Source organism: Curcuma longa, chromosome 14 (genome assembly GCF_044706935.1).
Source record: "Curcuma longa cultivar G26 ecotype Majalengka, Jawa Barat chromosome 14, ITB_CL_G26_1.1, whole genome shotgun sequence".
NCBI lineage: Eukaryota > Viridiplantae > Streptophyta > Magnoliopsida > Zingiberales > Zingiberaceae > Curcuma > Curcuma longa.
This window is the reverse complement of record NC_133874.1, coordinates 4,657,567-4,675,982: the sequence shown is the minus strand read 5'-3', so window position 1 is coordinate 4,675,982 and position 18,416 is coordinate 4,657,567. Positions and strand designations below refer to the sequence as shown.

General features: G+C 34.7%; 1 protein-coding gene across 1 annotated transcript; it reads left to right on the top strand.

Annotated features, from left to right (window-relative positions):
• The first annotated feature begins 1,552 nt into the window (after positions 1-1,552).
• LOC141845066 (AUGMIN subunit 7-like) lies at positions 1,553-17,476 on the top strand. Its single transcript, XM_074733099.1, has 5 exons — positions 1,553-1,718; positions 2,062-2,147; positions 15,448-15,509; positions 17,000-17,091; positions 17,255-17,476. The coding sequence occupies exons 1-5, from the start codon at positions 1,585-1,587 to the stop codon at positions 17,382-17,384; spliced, it is 504 nt and encodes a 167-aa protein (XP_074589200.1). The 5' UTR covers positions 1,553-1,584; the 3' UTR covers positions 17,385-17,476.
• The last annotated feature ends 940 nt before the right edge of the window (positions 17,477-18,416 follow it).

Here is an 18,416-nt window from a genome sequence, read left to right as displayed (position 1 = left end):
GCATTGGTTGCTTGAGCGGTACAGCGAGTTCTGCAAAGACTTCCTCCAAGGAATCCGACTCTCGAGAAAGTAACAAACGTCTCAACTGAGGTGCCGCCTATTCCTAATCGGGAGATAAGAGGTCTAGTGGGACCCCTCCTTGTCACCTTCGCTAAGCAACAAAGTAAGATCATGATCTCACTTGAAGAACACTCAGACAGATCAATGGCGGGAGAAACGTTGCCCCCAAACCAGAGTAAAGGCAAAGAATCCGTACCTATTGAAAACATGCCTTTTTCAAGTCACATATTGAATGATGAGTTGCCTCATAATTTTTGAGTACCTCAGCTCAGGGATTATAAGGGATCATCTGACCCCGAGGATCATTTGGGTTGGTTGAAGAAAAATATTATGTTGCATCAATATACAGATGACGTTAAGTGTAGTCTTTCTAACGACTCTATTCTATTCCATTCATCGATGATTTGACCGACTACCATCTACATCAATTCAAACCTTCATCGATTTCAAGGCCATATTCTTACAATACTTTGCCAGCAACAAGAGGTACCAAAAAAATACCACTCAACTTGTTCACCTTGAAGCAAACCACTAAGGAAAGCTTGAGAGATTACATTCATTAGTTCAATAAAGTGACCATGGACGTGCTCTCGCTATCTCTGAAGTACTCATCAGTGTCTTCTCTCAAGATTTGTAAGAAAGGAAGAAGTCCATGTCTTTGAAGGAGAAGAAAAAAAAAGATTAAAGTTATCTGTCTTTATCCTCTTGAGTCTTATTGTTGAAGAAATTTACGATGAGAGTCGGTGTCGATATCGTTGAGTGTGAGCAATTGAACACTGGACGGTAATAGTGCACGTTGTATGAGGAGTGGCGATAGATATCTAAATAGATGAGTTATTTGAGAATTAATATTTTAAAATAGGGATAAAATAGAATAAAATATTTTTGAATTCCCCTTCCCTTTCCTTACATCTCAAATCAGAGTATAAAAAATTATAACGATTTATGTGCATGCAAGGATAAAACTTACATTTTTCTCTCCTTCGCCTCTTTAACTCACTCTATCTTAAATAATGGTCAAAATTTTCCTTCCCTTCCCTCCCTTTCCCTCATCTCCTCTCAAATAAAGTGTAAGAATAAAATTATTATAGTGTAATCTTATGATCACGGATTTAAATTGTAAAAATAATCTCTTATAATACATAATTGTAAGATTGTAATAATATGGATTTTAGATATAAATTTGATCCTGGGATGACCGGTCTGGTCTTAACTAAATCCATATCGATGAAAATTTAGTCGTATACTGGACCGGATGTCCCTTGACCATTGAGGACCGCCCCTAAGCGTTTGGTATGTATTCAGATTGTAATAAGAGATATCCAAGGATGTATTCAGATTGAATTTGAATTAGGAAATAAACCATACGCGATTGGTGCAAGAAATATGTAAAATTATAGGGGCCAAGTGAAATTTATCCTAAGGAGCAGGGCGACCCTTTTAAGATTCAAAGCCTCTGCTCTCGACCGGAGTCTCAGTTGGCTTCCTTCCTCGTCCCGTTCCTGGTTGTTTCTATCTATCGAGATGGCGTCGAGGCAGATGGAGGCGATCCAGAGGAAGTTAGAGCTTCTTAACTACCCTCGATCCAACGCCCCGTCCCAATCGCTTCTCTTCGCCGGCGTCGAGCGATACGCCTTGCTCGAATGGCTCTTCTTCAGGTACCCGTCATAGATCTTCTTCTGGTTCCTTCACGCAAATTTGGAACCCTAGCGTCCTCCTCCTTTCTGTTGGCTTGCTGTGCACCTACTTTTATGGGATCTAAATCTGGTGTTGACCAAATGTCGCTTTATTTACGAGAGTTGGAGGTTTAATGTTCAATTCTGGAACACAATGCTGACTTTGGTTTCGCCTGTTTTTTTACTGTACTAGAATGCTGAAGTTGATATTGTTTCTGATCTATCTTATATTTTGTGGCTGGATATCTTTCTCTTCTTTTTTTTTTTCTCTCATTCTGAATGCTATATTTCTAGGCATCAGATTCGACTCTTTCTTTCTTGGTAGGCTATTAGGTGACAGGTCTCCGTTTACTCAGCAGAATTGGCAAGGAGATAGCATGGACCGTGATGAGGAAAATACTCGAATTCAACGTGAGTTTCCAGTCTACTGCTGGTTGATGACTTATTCTTATCTTACTTATCCAATTTATTTTACGAAATTTATGAAGTCCTCGTTCCTTTTTGCCTTTGATGGTTGTTTTGAGTGTCTATTGGCATTGAAACCCCTACTTTCAAGTTGATCCATTTCCCCCATAACTTTGCATAATATTCTGGAACCTTCTGCAAACATTCATGGTCCCATAGGATCATATATGCGAATTGTGAAATCAAAGCATTTGGAACCATCATATAATGGTGCTTTTACTAATTTATCATAAAGAGTTGGGTTGTATACCAGACTGTACTTTTCATATCTTTCTTGTGTTATTCTAGTTGTCTATTTCCTTTATCATACTCAGAATATGAACAATGATATCAGGTGAAGTGATTACAAGAATTTACATATCAACTGCATAATCGTTTTTTGTTAGTGCAATGATGCCCTTGGCAATCAAGATCCATCATGGGTTTTGATGTTTGGGCAAAGAGTTTAAGTTAAGATCATATTTATAGTTGTTATGTGTAAATATCATACAAGACTTGATCAAGACTGAATCTAAGTGGATCAATTAGCAAACAAAATGATTCTATTCATGGCTAAGTATGTGTCGACTGATGAAGATCATATTTATAGTTGTTATGTGTAAATATCATACAAGACTTGATCAAGACTGAATCTAAGTGGATTAGTTAGCGAACAAAATGATTCTAGTCATGGCTAAGTATGTGTCGACTGATGAATTATTCCAACTGATGGTGGTTGAGTCAACTAGGCAGCCGACTCAAGCTAATTAGCCAACGAACATAAAATTTTTATTTGTGATTAAGTCGATTGGATAACCAATTGAATTGTTATCAATTAACTAATGTATTTGTGGTCCTCACATCCACATCATCAATCAAATATCTCTTTCTTCAAATATCCCAACTTTCACAATCAAATATAACACAAATCAAATATTTATGAGTCCAACCTATTATTCCTATCTCACATATTATATTATTTTTTATAATAAAATAATTAAAAATCGTCGGGCAAAACTTTTTGCCTGGTGATTTCAAATCTCCTCATAAATATCCCCTCCAATAGGGGATATTTGATAATAGGGGACATTTCTTCAAATATCCTCATCAAATACCCCCTATTGGAATATGCCCTAGCTTAAAAAATTAAAACTTACTGATAAAATCTAACTATGATCAATCAAAAATTATAAATTATTGAAAGTAAAAAAATTAAAAATTATACATCAAATTTAATTTTGACCGATTAAAAATTATAGATTAAATTTAATTTGGCCAATATAAAAATTAAAAATTACCAAGTAAATTTAATTTGGCTAGTAAAAATTAAAATTATCAACTAAAATAAATCTCAATTAAAATTTATTTTAATCAATAATTTTAAATATTTACCAACCCAACTTATATGTTTTTAAATTAAATTAATAATTATATTTTAGTTAATAAAAGACTTGTCCTTCAAATCTTCTTTCATTTGTTAAGAAATCTTACTTTGGGATCTTCCTCACCGACTTCTCTATTTATTAAAATCCATTGCATTTCTTTATTTTTCAAACATATAATTAACCTAGTTGTATTTACACTTTTCCAACTTCAACACATATTGAGTTACACTTTTCCACATTTACACACTTGATAAAACACATCAATAAACATGATATGAATCTAACTTAATTTTTTTATTAACCATATCAAAATAATTTGGTCGAATTTGACTACTTAATACATGAATGCACTAGTAGAAAAGGTCTAGTGCAAGAATGGTAAAAAAAAAATCTTTGTGAATCTTTAAGTGAAATTGACCACTTTACCTCTTATAAACTTGTATGCACTTTTGTTTGCATTGTACATACTCCACTCACAAAATCCTCCTAATAAATAATATAAATATTTTAATCATTTTATTATTAAAATAAATTAATTTAATAAAAAAATAAATTACATCCTCTTTTACATAAAAAAACACCTTTATTAAAAATTTGTGTTTATTATATTTTTAATTAATTTAATTTTATTAGGGCCAGATAAGTTGGGCTTCCAACCGTCTTATCCTTGCGCGCTCGCATCCCTCTCGCCTTCCCAGTCGGCCGCTCGAACTTCCTACTTCTCAGTTCCGCCGCCTCTCGGTGCTCTCATCTCCTCTTCCGTCGCCTCCCGATCGATCTCTTCCGAACCCTGATGGGCGATCAGATCAAGCAGCAGCAGTGATGATTTGCTGTTGTCCAATCCGATTCCAGTCCGACCGACGACCGAGAGCATGCTCACACAATCTACTCCTCTCCGCCCCCTCCCTCGCCACACCTTGTTCTCCTCGCGTCGCCTCCAAGGCCACCATTATTCAAACAGAAAGTCAGAGTTCGTCGTCTGTTCGAGTCGTCCCAGTGCAGCAAATCAGCAGCGAAAGTGCAACGCCTGTTCCAGCTGTCCCAGTGCAGCAAAACAGTGGTGAAAGTTCGACACCCGTTCCTGCTGCACGCTTTCAGTCGGTCCATAGACAGCATGCGAAGTCGGAAGAAGTCAAGGCGAAAAGCAATACCCCCAACCAGTTCAATCTGGATGACTTCCCTCCTCTTGGCTTTGGTTCCGCTGGCTTCTAGCAATATCCTATTAGCTGCCTTGGTTGATTCAATGGTGTGAACAACAAAACTGAGATATTAAGTTGGTATTCTGTCCTGGTCAAAGACTTGTTATAAGTTTACATGTGAAATCCTTAAACACCTAGTTCTTATTGTTAATGTTTGATTTCATTCAAACATTTAGGGGGAATTTTGTACTATATATTGCTCGTGCTATGTGACAATATAGCCAGTTAATCAGAAAATTCAACTCTAGCGGCAGCATCAGTGCTATATCGTTTTCTCACACCATGAACACACACATTCCTATCTCCAGTCCAGAGAAACGATAATAATGAGCTGTGAGGAAATGAGATGAGATTCCATCAACACCAGTCGTTAAAAGCACTACTCAATTCTTTAGCTTATCAACTTGTGCACAAATCACAAATCACAAAGTAAAGGAACAGAAATGATATAACGTAGTTCACCTTTACATCTACAAAGAACAGAGAAATTCTAGAAAAGCTGTTGAAGAGCAACAGTGCAAATATTTTTTAAAATGCTAATCACATTGGATTCAACAGAATACTACAACAGTGCAAACATAATTTCAGAAACAGTTTACAACAACTTGATACAATATATTTAATATTCATCACTAATTTGAAGAGCATCTAATTGTTGTTGTATTTCTTCCAAAGCTTCTTTCAACTTAGATATTTGTTGTGACCGCAATAGTTTTCTTTCTAAAGCTGAAGCTGAAGCTGAAGTGGGGGTAGAATTTTTATTCATGTGACGTTGAAAAGCTTTTTCTGCCTCCTCTCTGCTCTTGAATTTTTGATGTATAGCGCCCTTAAAGCCATTAACTTGACTAGAAGCTTCTATCCAAGTGTCATATATACCTGGTTGATGTCCAACAAAAACAACATATATTTTTCCCTACAAAAAACATTCAAATTATTATATAACCAAGATATTAAGTCAAAATTAAAATGAAATGACTTACCATTCTTGCTACGAGTATAAATTTGGATTTACAACTCCAACCTAACAAGTAGACCGATAGCTGTTAATCTTGTGAATTGCTAAGAAATCCATCCATATGATCTATCCAAATTTTCTCATTCAAAATAGTAAATCCAACATAAAAATCAAGCACAAGATATTCCAAGCAAATTATAAATAATGAATGTGGAATTGTATAAAGCTCCAGCCAAGAAGTTGCAGAACCACTTGAACAGTATATAATATCTGGTGATTTAGCCCATTGCATAATAATTTGAATCAGGAAAGAAAGTGATGTATGAGATGTCCTAAAACCACATTTGCTCAGGAAGAAGGCATTCCAGAAAACAAAATTTGTGTTGTGACAGCCAAAAATACCCAGACTGAAGATCCTACAGATCTATGTATATCCCTAGCAGTATTTCAGGAAAACTTTAATGCGAAAAAAGAAAAACAAAACATCTGCAGAAAACCATGTCCTATCCATTTCGTCACAATCCTTCACTTCTAGTCTGTGGTACTCAAACAGAATTAATTTAGAATTTTGATAATACATAAAGCGAAACAAAGATGTCGTTGGCACTACCAAAAAAATTGTTAGAGCAAAGGACAGCTATCCCGTTGGCAACTAGATTAGATATGAAGAAGTTATCAAATCAATTTACTATCAAAACACATGTACTCTTGATTAGTTTCCATAACATTTTCCAGATTCTGCGGACATATATATTTAACATGAATATTCATTAGTTACTTCAGAACAATTCTGCGAGAAACAGAACAAGTGGAGTGAAAACTAAAGTTTAACCAAACATTCTCATCCATCACTCATCCACGATAAAAAAAAGTCAGTCAGGCGCTAAATTGTCAATCTAACTTCCCGGATACTACGTTGACCTAAACTAATTAGGGAAACATCAAAGCAACATATGTGATTTACAGAAGAGGTCGGAAGCTTCGGCTTTGTCGAGGAAGAAGAGGGTCGGGAGCAGCTTCGGCGAGCAGCGCGAGGAGAGGCGGGAGCAGCTTCGGCGAGCAGCGACGGAGGAGAGGCGCGCGGAGAGAAACCCTAGCGCCGCTGCGAAGAGGAGAGTTTGGGGGGAGGCAAGCAGCACGGAGGAGAGGCGGGAGCAACGCCGGAGAGAAAAGAGCGGATCGAGCAGCGTCGGCGCGCGAAGAGTAAACCCTAGCACCGCTGCGAAGAGGAGAGTTTGGGGGAGGCAAGCAGCACGGAGGAGAGGCGGGAGCAACGGCGGAGAGAAAAGAGCGGATTGAGCAGCGTCACAGCGTCGGCGCTCGGAGAGGCTAACCCTAGCGTAGCGGCGCTGCGAAGAGGCGAATTTTGGATGCGGATCGAGCGAGCAGCGGAGCGGAGGAGCTTTACACGGCGAAGGAATGGAATTTCCACGTGGAAAATGCCACGTCAGGCGGTGCTCACAGGTGCTCACCGAACGGTGCTCAGGATAGCCCCACCGTGTATATATATATATATATATATATATATATATATATATATATATATATATATATATATATATATATTCGCGAATCTCTTAACAAACATGTTCGTGAGCCTTAAACGAACATGTTCGCGAACACGTTCGTGAGCCTTTAAATGAACATGTTCGCGAGCTCACGAACCAAATACTGTTAAGCTCGAGCTCGGCTCGATAATATTTTCGAGCTCGAAATCAGGCTCGAGTTCGGCTCGTTAACTTAATCGAACGAGCTCAAACGAATTTTTTTTCGAGTCGAGACTCGAATAGCTCATGAGCAGCTTGACTCGTTTACACCCCTATTCCCCTCCGTGAATTAATCTAAATGTTGCTATAAATATTTCACCATAAATGACCTTAAATATTTGTCACTCCTTCCATTTAGGATGATGTTCTATTTGATAAGAGCTTATTTATATTTGTTCAATATATGTTGAATAAGTAAAGAAAGATTTAAAATAAATAAATAAGCTTATATTATTAAACTTAATAATTAAATAAGTTTAAAATATAAAAATTTTAAACAATCAAACAAGTTTGAATTGAGAGTTCGATAACATCTAAATTAATTAAACTCAAACTTATAAAAAAGAAATAAAATTAAGTTTGAATAATCATTTTAACGGCTTGATTTATTTTAAGTTAAGTTTGACTTGAATTACCTTATCAAATAAGCTTGAATATTATAAAATTTGGCTCGGCTTGATTTATTTACAACTCTACTTCCATTTGTTTCTCTCTTTAATTCACATTTACACATTATCAACATTATTTAAATTCTTAATACTTTTTCTTGCAATTAATAAGATAATCTTGTTGACAATTGGATTGCCAATCTCTTACTTTAAAATCATGTTAAGTTTTATTGGCTATGTATGCACGTAAAAATTTTAAACTAGAACGAAGAAGAGATTAATTAAAAACTATTATTTATATCTATGATTACTATTATTTTAAACTAGAACTGAATAACTTAGAACATTTTAATTCTAAAAAATATATATATTTTAAAAAAATATTACTATGCAATTCAATAAAACAATTAAATGTGAACTAGAGTGAAATGTTTGAAATCTTGGTAAATGATAATAATTATTTCTGCCATTAAAATCTTGAGTTATTAAGAAATAGCTAGCTTATAAGAATTTAAACAAAATTTTAGTAAAGAACTGGAATTAGATTTTATTAATTCCATTAAATGAAGACATTTATTATTATTAAACGAGTGATTTGCATTATGGTTAATTCTTTATTTTTTGCACATGTTATAATTAATCGAAGGATTGTTATGAATAAACAAAAACATGTACCATAACTAAACAAACTTACCTATTTGCTTATTAATTTTTGTATAAAAAAACAAAATGCAAATTAGACAAAAGAAAGATAATAATTGAATTAACCAATTGGCGACTTTATGAAATATTATTTTTTAATAGATCCCTACTATTAAAAAGTATGGATCTTTTCAATTATACTTAGATCCCTACTATTTTTTTTTTTTAAAAAGGTATTTTCTCCTTACTTTGAAGCAAATACAATTGCAGAAAGTATTTGCTTTCACCAATTTTTTCAATTTTATTTATTTATTTATTTTTGATGGAATTCAGACAGGGAGATTGACTGAGGGAGATATTAAGAATGATGCAAATAGAAATCAATTTTAATTTTAAATGTATTCACAGGTGACATAGTCGACTTAAAAGTTAAATTGAGTGACAAGTCAATCAAGCGGGGGTTTGAGTCAAGTCAAATTGAGTTCAAGTTCGATCAACCCGTGAACTTCAATCCATGACCCATGGAGTCATATGTAAGTCTAGTTTGATTTCAATCTAACTCTAATTCGACTTTGAGGTGATCTTTCCACTCCAGAGTGGATGCTTGACTCCAATGTTTTCAACTTCTTAATGCTCGATTCCATGGTTCTCGACTACTCGACATCCGACTCCACTATTCCCGACTCCTCAACACTTGACTACTCTGACATCCCACATCCCAAATACCTTCATGAGGAAAACATGGTTAACGGAAGAGGTGGATATGGTGGGATGACGTAACATCCACTCAATCAAAATGTGGTTAACGGAGGACACAAACAAGGGGAGGACGTAACATCCCCCCAACTAGAACATGACTAGTTGGAGACGTGGGTTTCATCTCCCCCTTTTAGAAAGTAGTATAAATAAGGCTCCTCTCTCGCGGATGCAGGTACTCACACAAAAAGATATATTCTCCATTCTTCATCTTCTTCTTTCCTGATCATCAACATTTGACTTGAGCATTAGAGTGGTCGTGTCAAGGTTTACCATTCTAACCCTCTTTTGACTGTCTCATAAGTTCATCGAGGTTCGTGCACCTCCAGCTTGTTTAGAATCACTTTGGTGGAAGTCAACCCAATCTATGTCCAACTAGTCAAAAGTAGTTGACCGTGGACACTTTGCTGAGCTGTCCCACTCTTGATCTTGGACTGGATCAAATTGATGTTGTATATGGGAAATTTGAACTGAGACATTGAGATGGGAGAGGCCAAAAGAACTCTAGAGAACCACGATTCCTCGAGTGCCTCCAACTTCGATCGAAACCCCCTAGCCTATGTGCAGATATTGTTTGCTCTTGTTGAGACACCTCGGCTATGGCCTCAACAACTGATAGAGTGGTAGTCCAGCAAGAGGAATAGTCCCTTGAAACTATGGCATGGGAAACACCTTGAAGAAATCCTAACAGAGGGAAGGCTCCTTTATTGGTAGAAGAAAGAAGTACTCGAGACATTCCTTTTTCTAGGAGTATCTTAGAGGAAGAATTGTCACATCACTTCCGACTGCCACAACTCAGGGAGTATATGACCTCCATCGAATCGAAAATGCCTCCCTGCTATACCAATATACTGATGGTGTCAAGTGCCAAGTGTTCTTGATGACCTTGCTTAGATCGGCTCAGAGATGGTTTAACCGATTCCCACCTAGTTCCATCTACTCTTTGGACGATTCAACTCTGTAGCAAGCGATTTCTCTTTGCACCACTTCTCTAGTAGCAAGCGATGCCACAAAACTCCCCTCAACCTCTTTGCAATGAGGCAAAAGACTTAAGGGCACTGAGGGAGTACATTCAACGATTCAATTGAGTAGCTCTCAATGTTTCCTCTACTACTTCAAAAGTTTTGACAAGTGCCTTCTCCCAACGATTCAATAGACCTAGGCAAACAAACACTATGATTCCCCTTAGAGAGTAGGGAGTATGATATGTTAAAAGTCTCATAGCTGTGAAATTAACTATAGGTATATCATTTTAGACAACTTATTATTCCCTTTGGGAAGATAAAGTTATCTAAATTAAAACAAATACACATTTTTATTGATTAAAATTATAGTGAACAATTAAGGCATTCTAATATATGTATACTTAAACTTGACAAATCATGTGTAGCAAAATTAGATAAGGTCCCCTTTTAACAGATAAAATTGTCTAAATTAAAATAATCAAATGTGTAGCAAAATTAGATAAGGTCCATTTTAATCATCTTTCTTCATAATCAAATGTCACTCCAAACATAATATACATAAACAATTTATAAAATTTACTAATTAAAAAAAACATTTCCTATAATGTTTAAAAGGAAAATGATAATATTGTTAATTATGATCCTTAAATTTTATTTTAAGAAAGATAAATAGTTAAATCAAGGTTTAAAATATCGAACCGTGTTGAGGTTTTGGTCCCGAATCAGAACGATACAGTTGCGGTATTGTATCATACAGTGCCGATACAGTTTCAGTATTTTTAAAATATAAAATATATTAACTAAAATAAAAAATTTAATCTAAATATTTAAAAATAAAAAATGAAATATTTTTTAAAAATAATAAGTTAATTTTATAGATTTTATTAAAGTCTATTTAAATTATCCCGAACTATAGCTAGTAGTTAATTATTAAAACTTAATTAAACCTAAGTAAAAAATAAAAAAAAACTCAAAAATCGCGCGTCGCGCGCGGCCCGCACGCCACCTCCGGTGGCGTCGTCGGGCCCCGAGTCGCCGAGGCCGTGTGACGCCTCCAGAGGCGTCGCCGAGGCCGCGTGACGTCTCCGGAGGCGTCGCCGTGCCCGAGCGACGCCTTCGGCAGCATTTTCTGGCCGAAACCGCGGTGCCAGTGCTGTATCGGTGCCGATACCGCGGTGGAATGAAAAATTTCGTCCATATCACGCGATACGACTCGAAATTTTAATCCCTGAGTTAAATACCTTAATGGCATATAGCAAGATGTTAAGTTTTAAAATAATACATTTATACGATAATATTTTAGATAGGAAAATATACAAAATAGTATATTTAATATAAGTGATATTTTGTCTTTATTTAAAGTTATTTTTAAATGAATTTTGTATCTATGTTATCTCGAAATTTTATAATATACAAAAATGGCATTAAACATATGATTTTTGTTTATACTTGATTCAAGTAGGCTGAAAATGTTAGGGGGTTTGGTTTGACCATTTTTCATTTTTTTTTATTTTTTAAGAAGTTACTATTTGATTTGTGTTTTTCAATTTCATTTTCTAGAAAATGAGAAGTCATTTCCTAAGAAAACAGAAAATAATATTTTATCATTTTCTATAGAGAATGAAAACTGTGATTGAAAAATAGAAAATGAAAAAAGACGACTATAATGTCGTACACCTCTTCATCGCACGATTATTTTAATAAAATAATTTATTAAATTAATAAATATAATTTTTTAATTTTATCTTTTAAATTTTAAAATAAATTTATATTTAATTTATTAAAATAATTCATTAAATTAATAAATATAATTCCATAATTTTATTTTTTTTAAATTTAAAACAAATTTATATTTATTTTAATAAAATAATTTATTAAAATAATTAGTTAAATTAATAAATATAATTTGATAATTTTATTTTAATATAATAATTTATTAAAAATAATTATTTTAATAAAATAATTCATTAATAAATATAATTTGTTAATTTTTTAAAATTTAAAATAAATTTATATATATTAATAAAATAATTATTTTATTCATTAAATTAATAAATATAATTCTTTAATTTTATTTTTAAAATTAAAATAAAATTAGGTAAATTATTTGGAGCTTGAAACTAGACCCGACCACGGTTCAGAACCGCCGGTTTGACGGTTCGGAACCGCCGGTTCGACGGTTCATGGTAGGTCGACCCTTAACCTTAACCGCCCAAGACGGTTACGGTTCACGGTTCGGAACTGCCGGTTCACGGTTCGATTCACGGTTCATGACGGTTCGCGACGGTTCGATATTATTATATTAAAAATTTAAAATGTATATAAAAGAAATATTGAAAAAAGAGAGAAAAGTCGATGTAGTTTAGTGATGCGTATTCCTTTCTCTCACACGAGAGACTCTGATTCGATCCTCTTAATTATAATATATTTGAAATAAATATATAATTATATTATATATAATATCGTATTGAAATTATATATAAAAGTCATTGGCACATACAATTCGTCCCGTCTTTGATCGGTGAGAATTGTTCCCCATCAACGACGTATTAAAATTGAATTAAATAAATATAAATATAGTATATATATAATTATAATAATTTTATAAACAAAAGATGTTGTAGAATAATTGTGAGTATATGCGCTTGTGTCCCGGGATGTTTTGGTTCAATCTCGAGCAATGACATGTTAAATTATAATTTAATTAAATAAAAATAAATATATTTTATATAAAAAAATCATAAAATAAAAAAAACCTAACCGGCGGTCCGCCTTTTCCAAACTGCTTGAACCGTAACCGGCCGGTTCCGGTTCGGCCCGGCTAACCGGGTCAACGGGCCGGGTCCGGGCCGGATCCGGCCCGTGGTCGGGATTTAGGGTTTACTTGAAACTATAAAAACTCTCTCCCCTCCCCCCCCTCTCCCCCCTCCGCCCCCCCTCCGTCCCCATCTCGTCCCCATGCCTCGCCGACTCCCACCTCCGCCCCCATCTCGTCCCCATGCCGCCGACTCCCCCTCCGCCGCCCGATTGTAACCGCTTGGGACGCCGCCGACACCGCCCGGGCGAAGTCGGAGAGCGCCGCCCCCGGCGTCGGCGGCATAGTCCCAAGCGGTGACAATCGGGCGGTCTCCGACTTCGCCCAGGCGGCCAGGCGGCCGCCGACCGCGTAAGACCGGCGCCGCTAGAAGGACCATTGCCGCCGCCAGAATAACCAGCATCTCCGCCGTCTGGTGCATCTCCGCCGCCGCCTGCCTGATGAGCGCATCTACGTGGATTTAGGAGATGATTAGATATTTCTTTGTTTCTTTTTTTTCGTTTTTCTTGGATGATTTGGCTTCTTGGATGATTTCTTGGATGAGCTGAGAAGAGAAATCTCTTTCTCTTCTTTTGCCTCTCTTTCCCTGGAAATCTCTCCTTTTCATTCTGAATGCTATATTTCTGATCAGCTGCTTAATAGAAATAATTGGAACTAATAGGGATCTAATCATTACCGTTTCTTTCTTAATGATGATGGGTTATCTCATAAGACCAAGTACCTAGAAGACAATTATTAGCAATCACATTTGTCCTTCTTCCAAAATAATATTGTTTGGAAGAATGATAGTCGACTGATTCTACAACAAAAAAGGTAAATAGAGTCGTTTATCTTTAACCTAATGACTACTGTACATTAGTTTACCAGCGGTGGATTCCATTTGACTAATTGACGTTAATGCAGTAGAACAACAAAGAGAAGTTGAAGAAATGAAGCCAATAAAAAGGGCCAAGGGGAGCATTCAAAGGCTAACGTTCTTGAGATATTCTTTTGATCATTTGAGCCTTATTGTACACTCTTCCTTCTCATCTTTGAGCTTCAATTATAATCACTCAAATAATTTGTAAGAGGTTTCTCTACCTTCAAAAGAAGTCCGTGAAGGAGAAAAGCTAGTGGTGTATTCAGGAGTGACTCACTGATAAGTCATAGGTAATGGAGTAAGAATGAGAGTTTTGAACTATGTTAAATCCAAATGTTAGCGTGCTTGCTTTTGCATCTTGTAATTGAATTAACTTTGCTAATCTTAATTTCCAATTGCAAGATTGCTATTCACCCCCCTCTAGCTTGTCCAACATGCATCATACTTGTCCTAATATCTTTGTCAAGTAAACACACCTAATATATAGTATAATGGCTTTTTTTCCTTGAAAAGGAAAAAAATGGCAGTATACGTTAGTTAGGTAAAATTGGGGCTAGGATATAATGACAATTTTAAGTATTCCTCCCTTAGTATTCGCCAACCAATATGTTGACTAGTTGACAGCTTTACTTGATATTCAAGGTAAAAGAATGGAAGACCATTAAATGTTGTAAACTAGATAAGATCAGGTTGGCATAATTATCTGAATAATAACAATTAGTATATTGTGTTCAAAAGGGAGCATTACCTTTGAGTTAGTGTTATTATTTCTTTTCCAATATCAAATGACTTACAAACACAAGGATTGGACATTTAATTCAATAGTTGAATGTGAATAAAGAAAAAGTTTGAGATTCTAAAAATAATAATTATAATGTTTTTTTATATATTTTCATAGTATCTCACTATTTTTGTTAAGGGAAGTCCAATGCATGAAGCTTTCATCAATCCGGGGTCCCGGAAAGGGTCGGACTACATTAGGTTTATTGCATGTAACCTTATCCTACATTGCAAAACACTATTTCCACAACTCGAAGTCATGACCATAAGGTCACACCGCAATAATTTTACCGTTGTGCCAATGCTTTCTTTCGTCTCACTTTCTTTGTTATTAGACAATATTATTGCATGTTTCTATTGCCACACTCTTTGCATAAGTAACACTTGGATATGTTTCCTGTCAGTTCTCATTTCCCTTTGCAATTGGTTGTGATCCAGAATAACTGAAAGTTGTTAGGTATTATCTGATTGCTTCTTCTTGATGACATGTTTGATGATAAAGATAGTTACTTAGAATATATAAAGCTGACTGTAATATAATATAGAAACATTTTATATTTGTTTATAATATGTTATCTAATGATGTTCTTCACCATTTATATTCAAGATATAACAACTTTAATATATCATAACTAAATTTGCAAGTAATGTGATGCTTTAATTGCAAATAATGTGTTTTTCCTGTTTTCATGTCTTCTTTTAGTGCATGCATTGTCCTTCTCAGTGAATCAGAAAATTGTTTTTTTTATTCTGCAGACTTAGCTGAGATAGCAAATTTTTTGGGCATTATATGCTCAGTTGACATTGAAGCAATACAAGTGAGTGAATTCTTCACTTAGCAATCAAAGTCGCTTTGATATGTTAGCTGAAAAAAAACTGTTAGCAGCATGCAAATAAGAAGTGTCATCAGGCAATAAAAAAAATCTCTTTCCTGTTTCCATCTAGTTTGTATACACTTTCTGACTTACATGCTCATATAAGTTACCATGTATAATGTTCTTGGCTCAATGGACATGAAGAATACTAATGCTTTCAACCTATCATCAATTTAACTATATGGCATGGAATTTTTTTTTTTCATGTTGATTTAGGTCTCACACTCTCACATAGTATGTTAATTACATGGTAGCTAATTTACTTCTTCGAACTGTTTCATGATAATGACAGTAAACACGATTGCCCTCATAGAGTTCTTCCTTTTAATAGGCTTTGCATATAGTTTCTACTAGTTTTTTCTTTCTAAAATCTGCCTTTTGTGTGGGACTTAGTTACTCTATCAAAAAATGGGAACTTAATGCAATTTCAAAATTTTAACAGTTGATGAGGATCATGTCTCCATAGGATGGGTGTATGATAGATACCTGTTCCGTCAGGCTATTATGATGGTGTGGTATATGCTCATATTCCTATTTACTTATATTCATTGATGAGATTTTTATTTTTTTAATTATGGCTATTTTGTAGTTTAGGAATGGAAATTGGGTCCTTAGAAAAAACATCACTTTCTTTATAACTGCTTTCTTATTTTGAGCTATTAAAGAAAATGTTAGCATCTGTACAATTAAATAAAATATGATGAGCTCCAAATTTGAGTTAATTACATTATTTCAAAAAAGAAAATCAACTATATAATGATTCAGGCAAGGTTTTGATTCAAGTGATATTTATTTCGTTCTTCAATAACATCCTTATTCCTTGAGCAGTAAAGAGTGATAATGTGATTTGGAGAAGTATGATATCTACTCAACTTTCCTCCTATTGTGTTTCTTATCTCCTATGTGGTAGTAGATGACAAAACTTATAATTACAGTGAAAGATGACAGAAAGTAGAGCTGTAATGAATGCAACTGTTTCTCACTCTCCTCCACTTCCCTATCTTGATTCCTCATCTTGGCCTCTCCTATGGCTGCCACCTATTGTGCCTGCTTGTTTTGTCCACTTCTTATCCTCCTCCTTATAGGCATCAAAATGGCTAGGATTTCAGGTTGATTGTCCTCGAACATTTTCTATAACTTCTGGCAGTATCCACTTGTTAGTTGGTGGTAAGCCAGATAAGTCCTTGGATCTGTCTAGGATGGTAGATCTATGGAATTTAGGCATGCATAATATTAATCTAATAGCATATCTCTATGAAAGATCCTTTTGTTAATGACAGTGAAAATGTTGAACTTCTATTGTGGTTTTGCCAGAAGCGTAGAATGAGCAAACACTGTAAAATTTTGTGACTGTAAGGTGGGTGATTCACCCCTAAGGGGATTTATAGTTTCATCTGGTTGCATTGAGATCATGCTACTTTGCTTTGTTTCAGGGAAAAGGTAGCTATGAGGAACGTGTTGAAATGCTTCATCTGATTGTAGATCTTGTTGAAGCAAGCCAATATGCTGATAATCCTGAATGGAGGTCAGCAGTATAGTATTGTACCTTAGTGTTCTTAAAATTTCAGTCTTCATAATGGTTCATCTATTTTCTGTCTTTGTCCTGAAGGAATAGGAACACAACATGCAAGCAAAACTTGACCTTACAAATTTCAAACACTAACAGATTTGCCTTTTTTTTTTGGCAGTGTTGATGAACAATTAGCTAAGGATGTACAGTTAGTAGATTCAATTGCAGAAAAACAAGCACAAATATTTGCAGAAGAGTTGAAACTTTTTCCAGCAGATGTACAGATTCAGTCTGTCTACCCCTTGTAAGCAATAGAAGATTTTGATCTGAATCCATAATGCTAGAGTAGAGAAATGTCAGTAGCATGTTTATAAGCCAAACAAATGAGTATATTAAACTATGAGCATATCCCAAACGGTTATGCATTGAGGTTGGTGGAAATCCATGTAAATATACCAACTTGATTATTATGACAAAGATACTTTATCATCATTAGTTATTATCTTTGGCATTTTTATGCATTAAAATAATGATTCAAAAGATAATTGCATACAATTACAAGTCAAAACATAAGAACTTTGATGCATCATCAAATCCCCACAACATCTATAATTATCAATAGACCTAGGCAAACAAACACTATGATTCCCCTTAGAGAGTAGGGAGTATGATATGTTAAAAGTCTCATAGCTGTGAAATTAACTATAGGTGTATCATTTTAGACAACTTATTATTCCCTTTGGGAAGATAAAGTTATCTAAATTAAAACAAATACACATTTTTATTGATTAAAATTATAGTGAACAATTAAGCCATTCTAATATATGTATACTTAAACTTGACAAATCATGTGTAGCAAAATTAGATATTTTGTCCCCTTTTAACAGATAAAATTATCTAAATTAAAATAATCAATGCAATGTTTCATGCATTGTCCTAAATTATAATGCACAATAAACCTACTTCTGGGCAAGTAAATTATACTTGAAAATATAACTAATATTAATAATTGATCATGGATGAGCCACTTTGGCAGTCAAAACACTCATAATAAAATTTAATGATAAATATTTTGCAAGATGCAAAAGTCCATAATTGATTTGAGAATTTATACAAATTAAACTTATGGTATTCCATGCACATGATCAAAAGAATTCTCAAACAATTATATTTTTTATGCCCAAATATGACTTTAACATCAATTTTATATTTGCTTGTATACATACAAAAGAACTCAAATAATTAATGTTAATATTAAACATGTTGATTCTACATAGTAACTAAAATTTTGCACAAAATTATCATAAATGAAGGTGGAGTGCTAAGCAACTAAGTGTAAA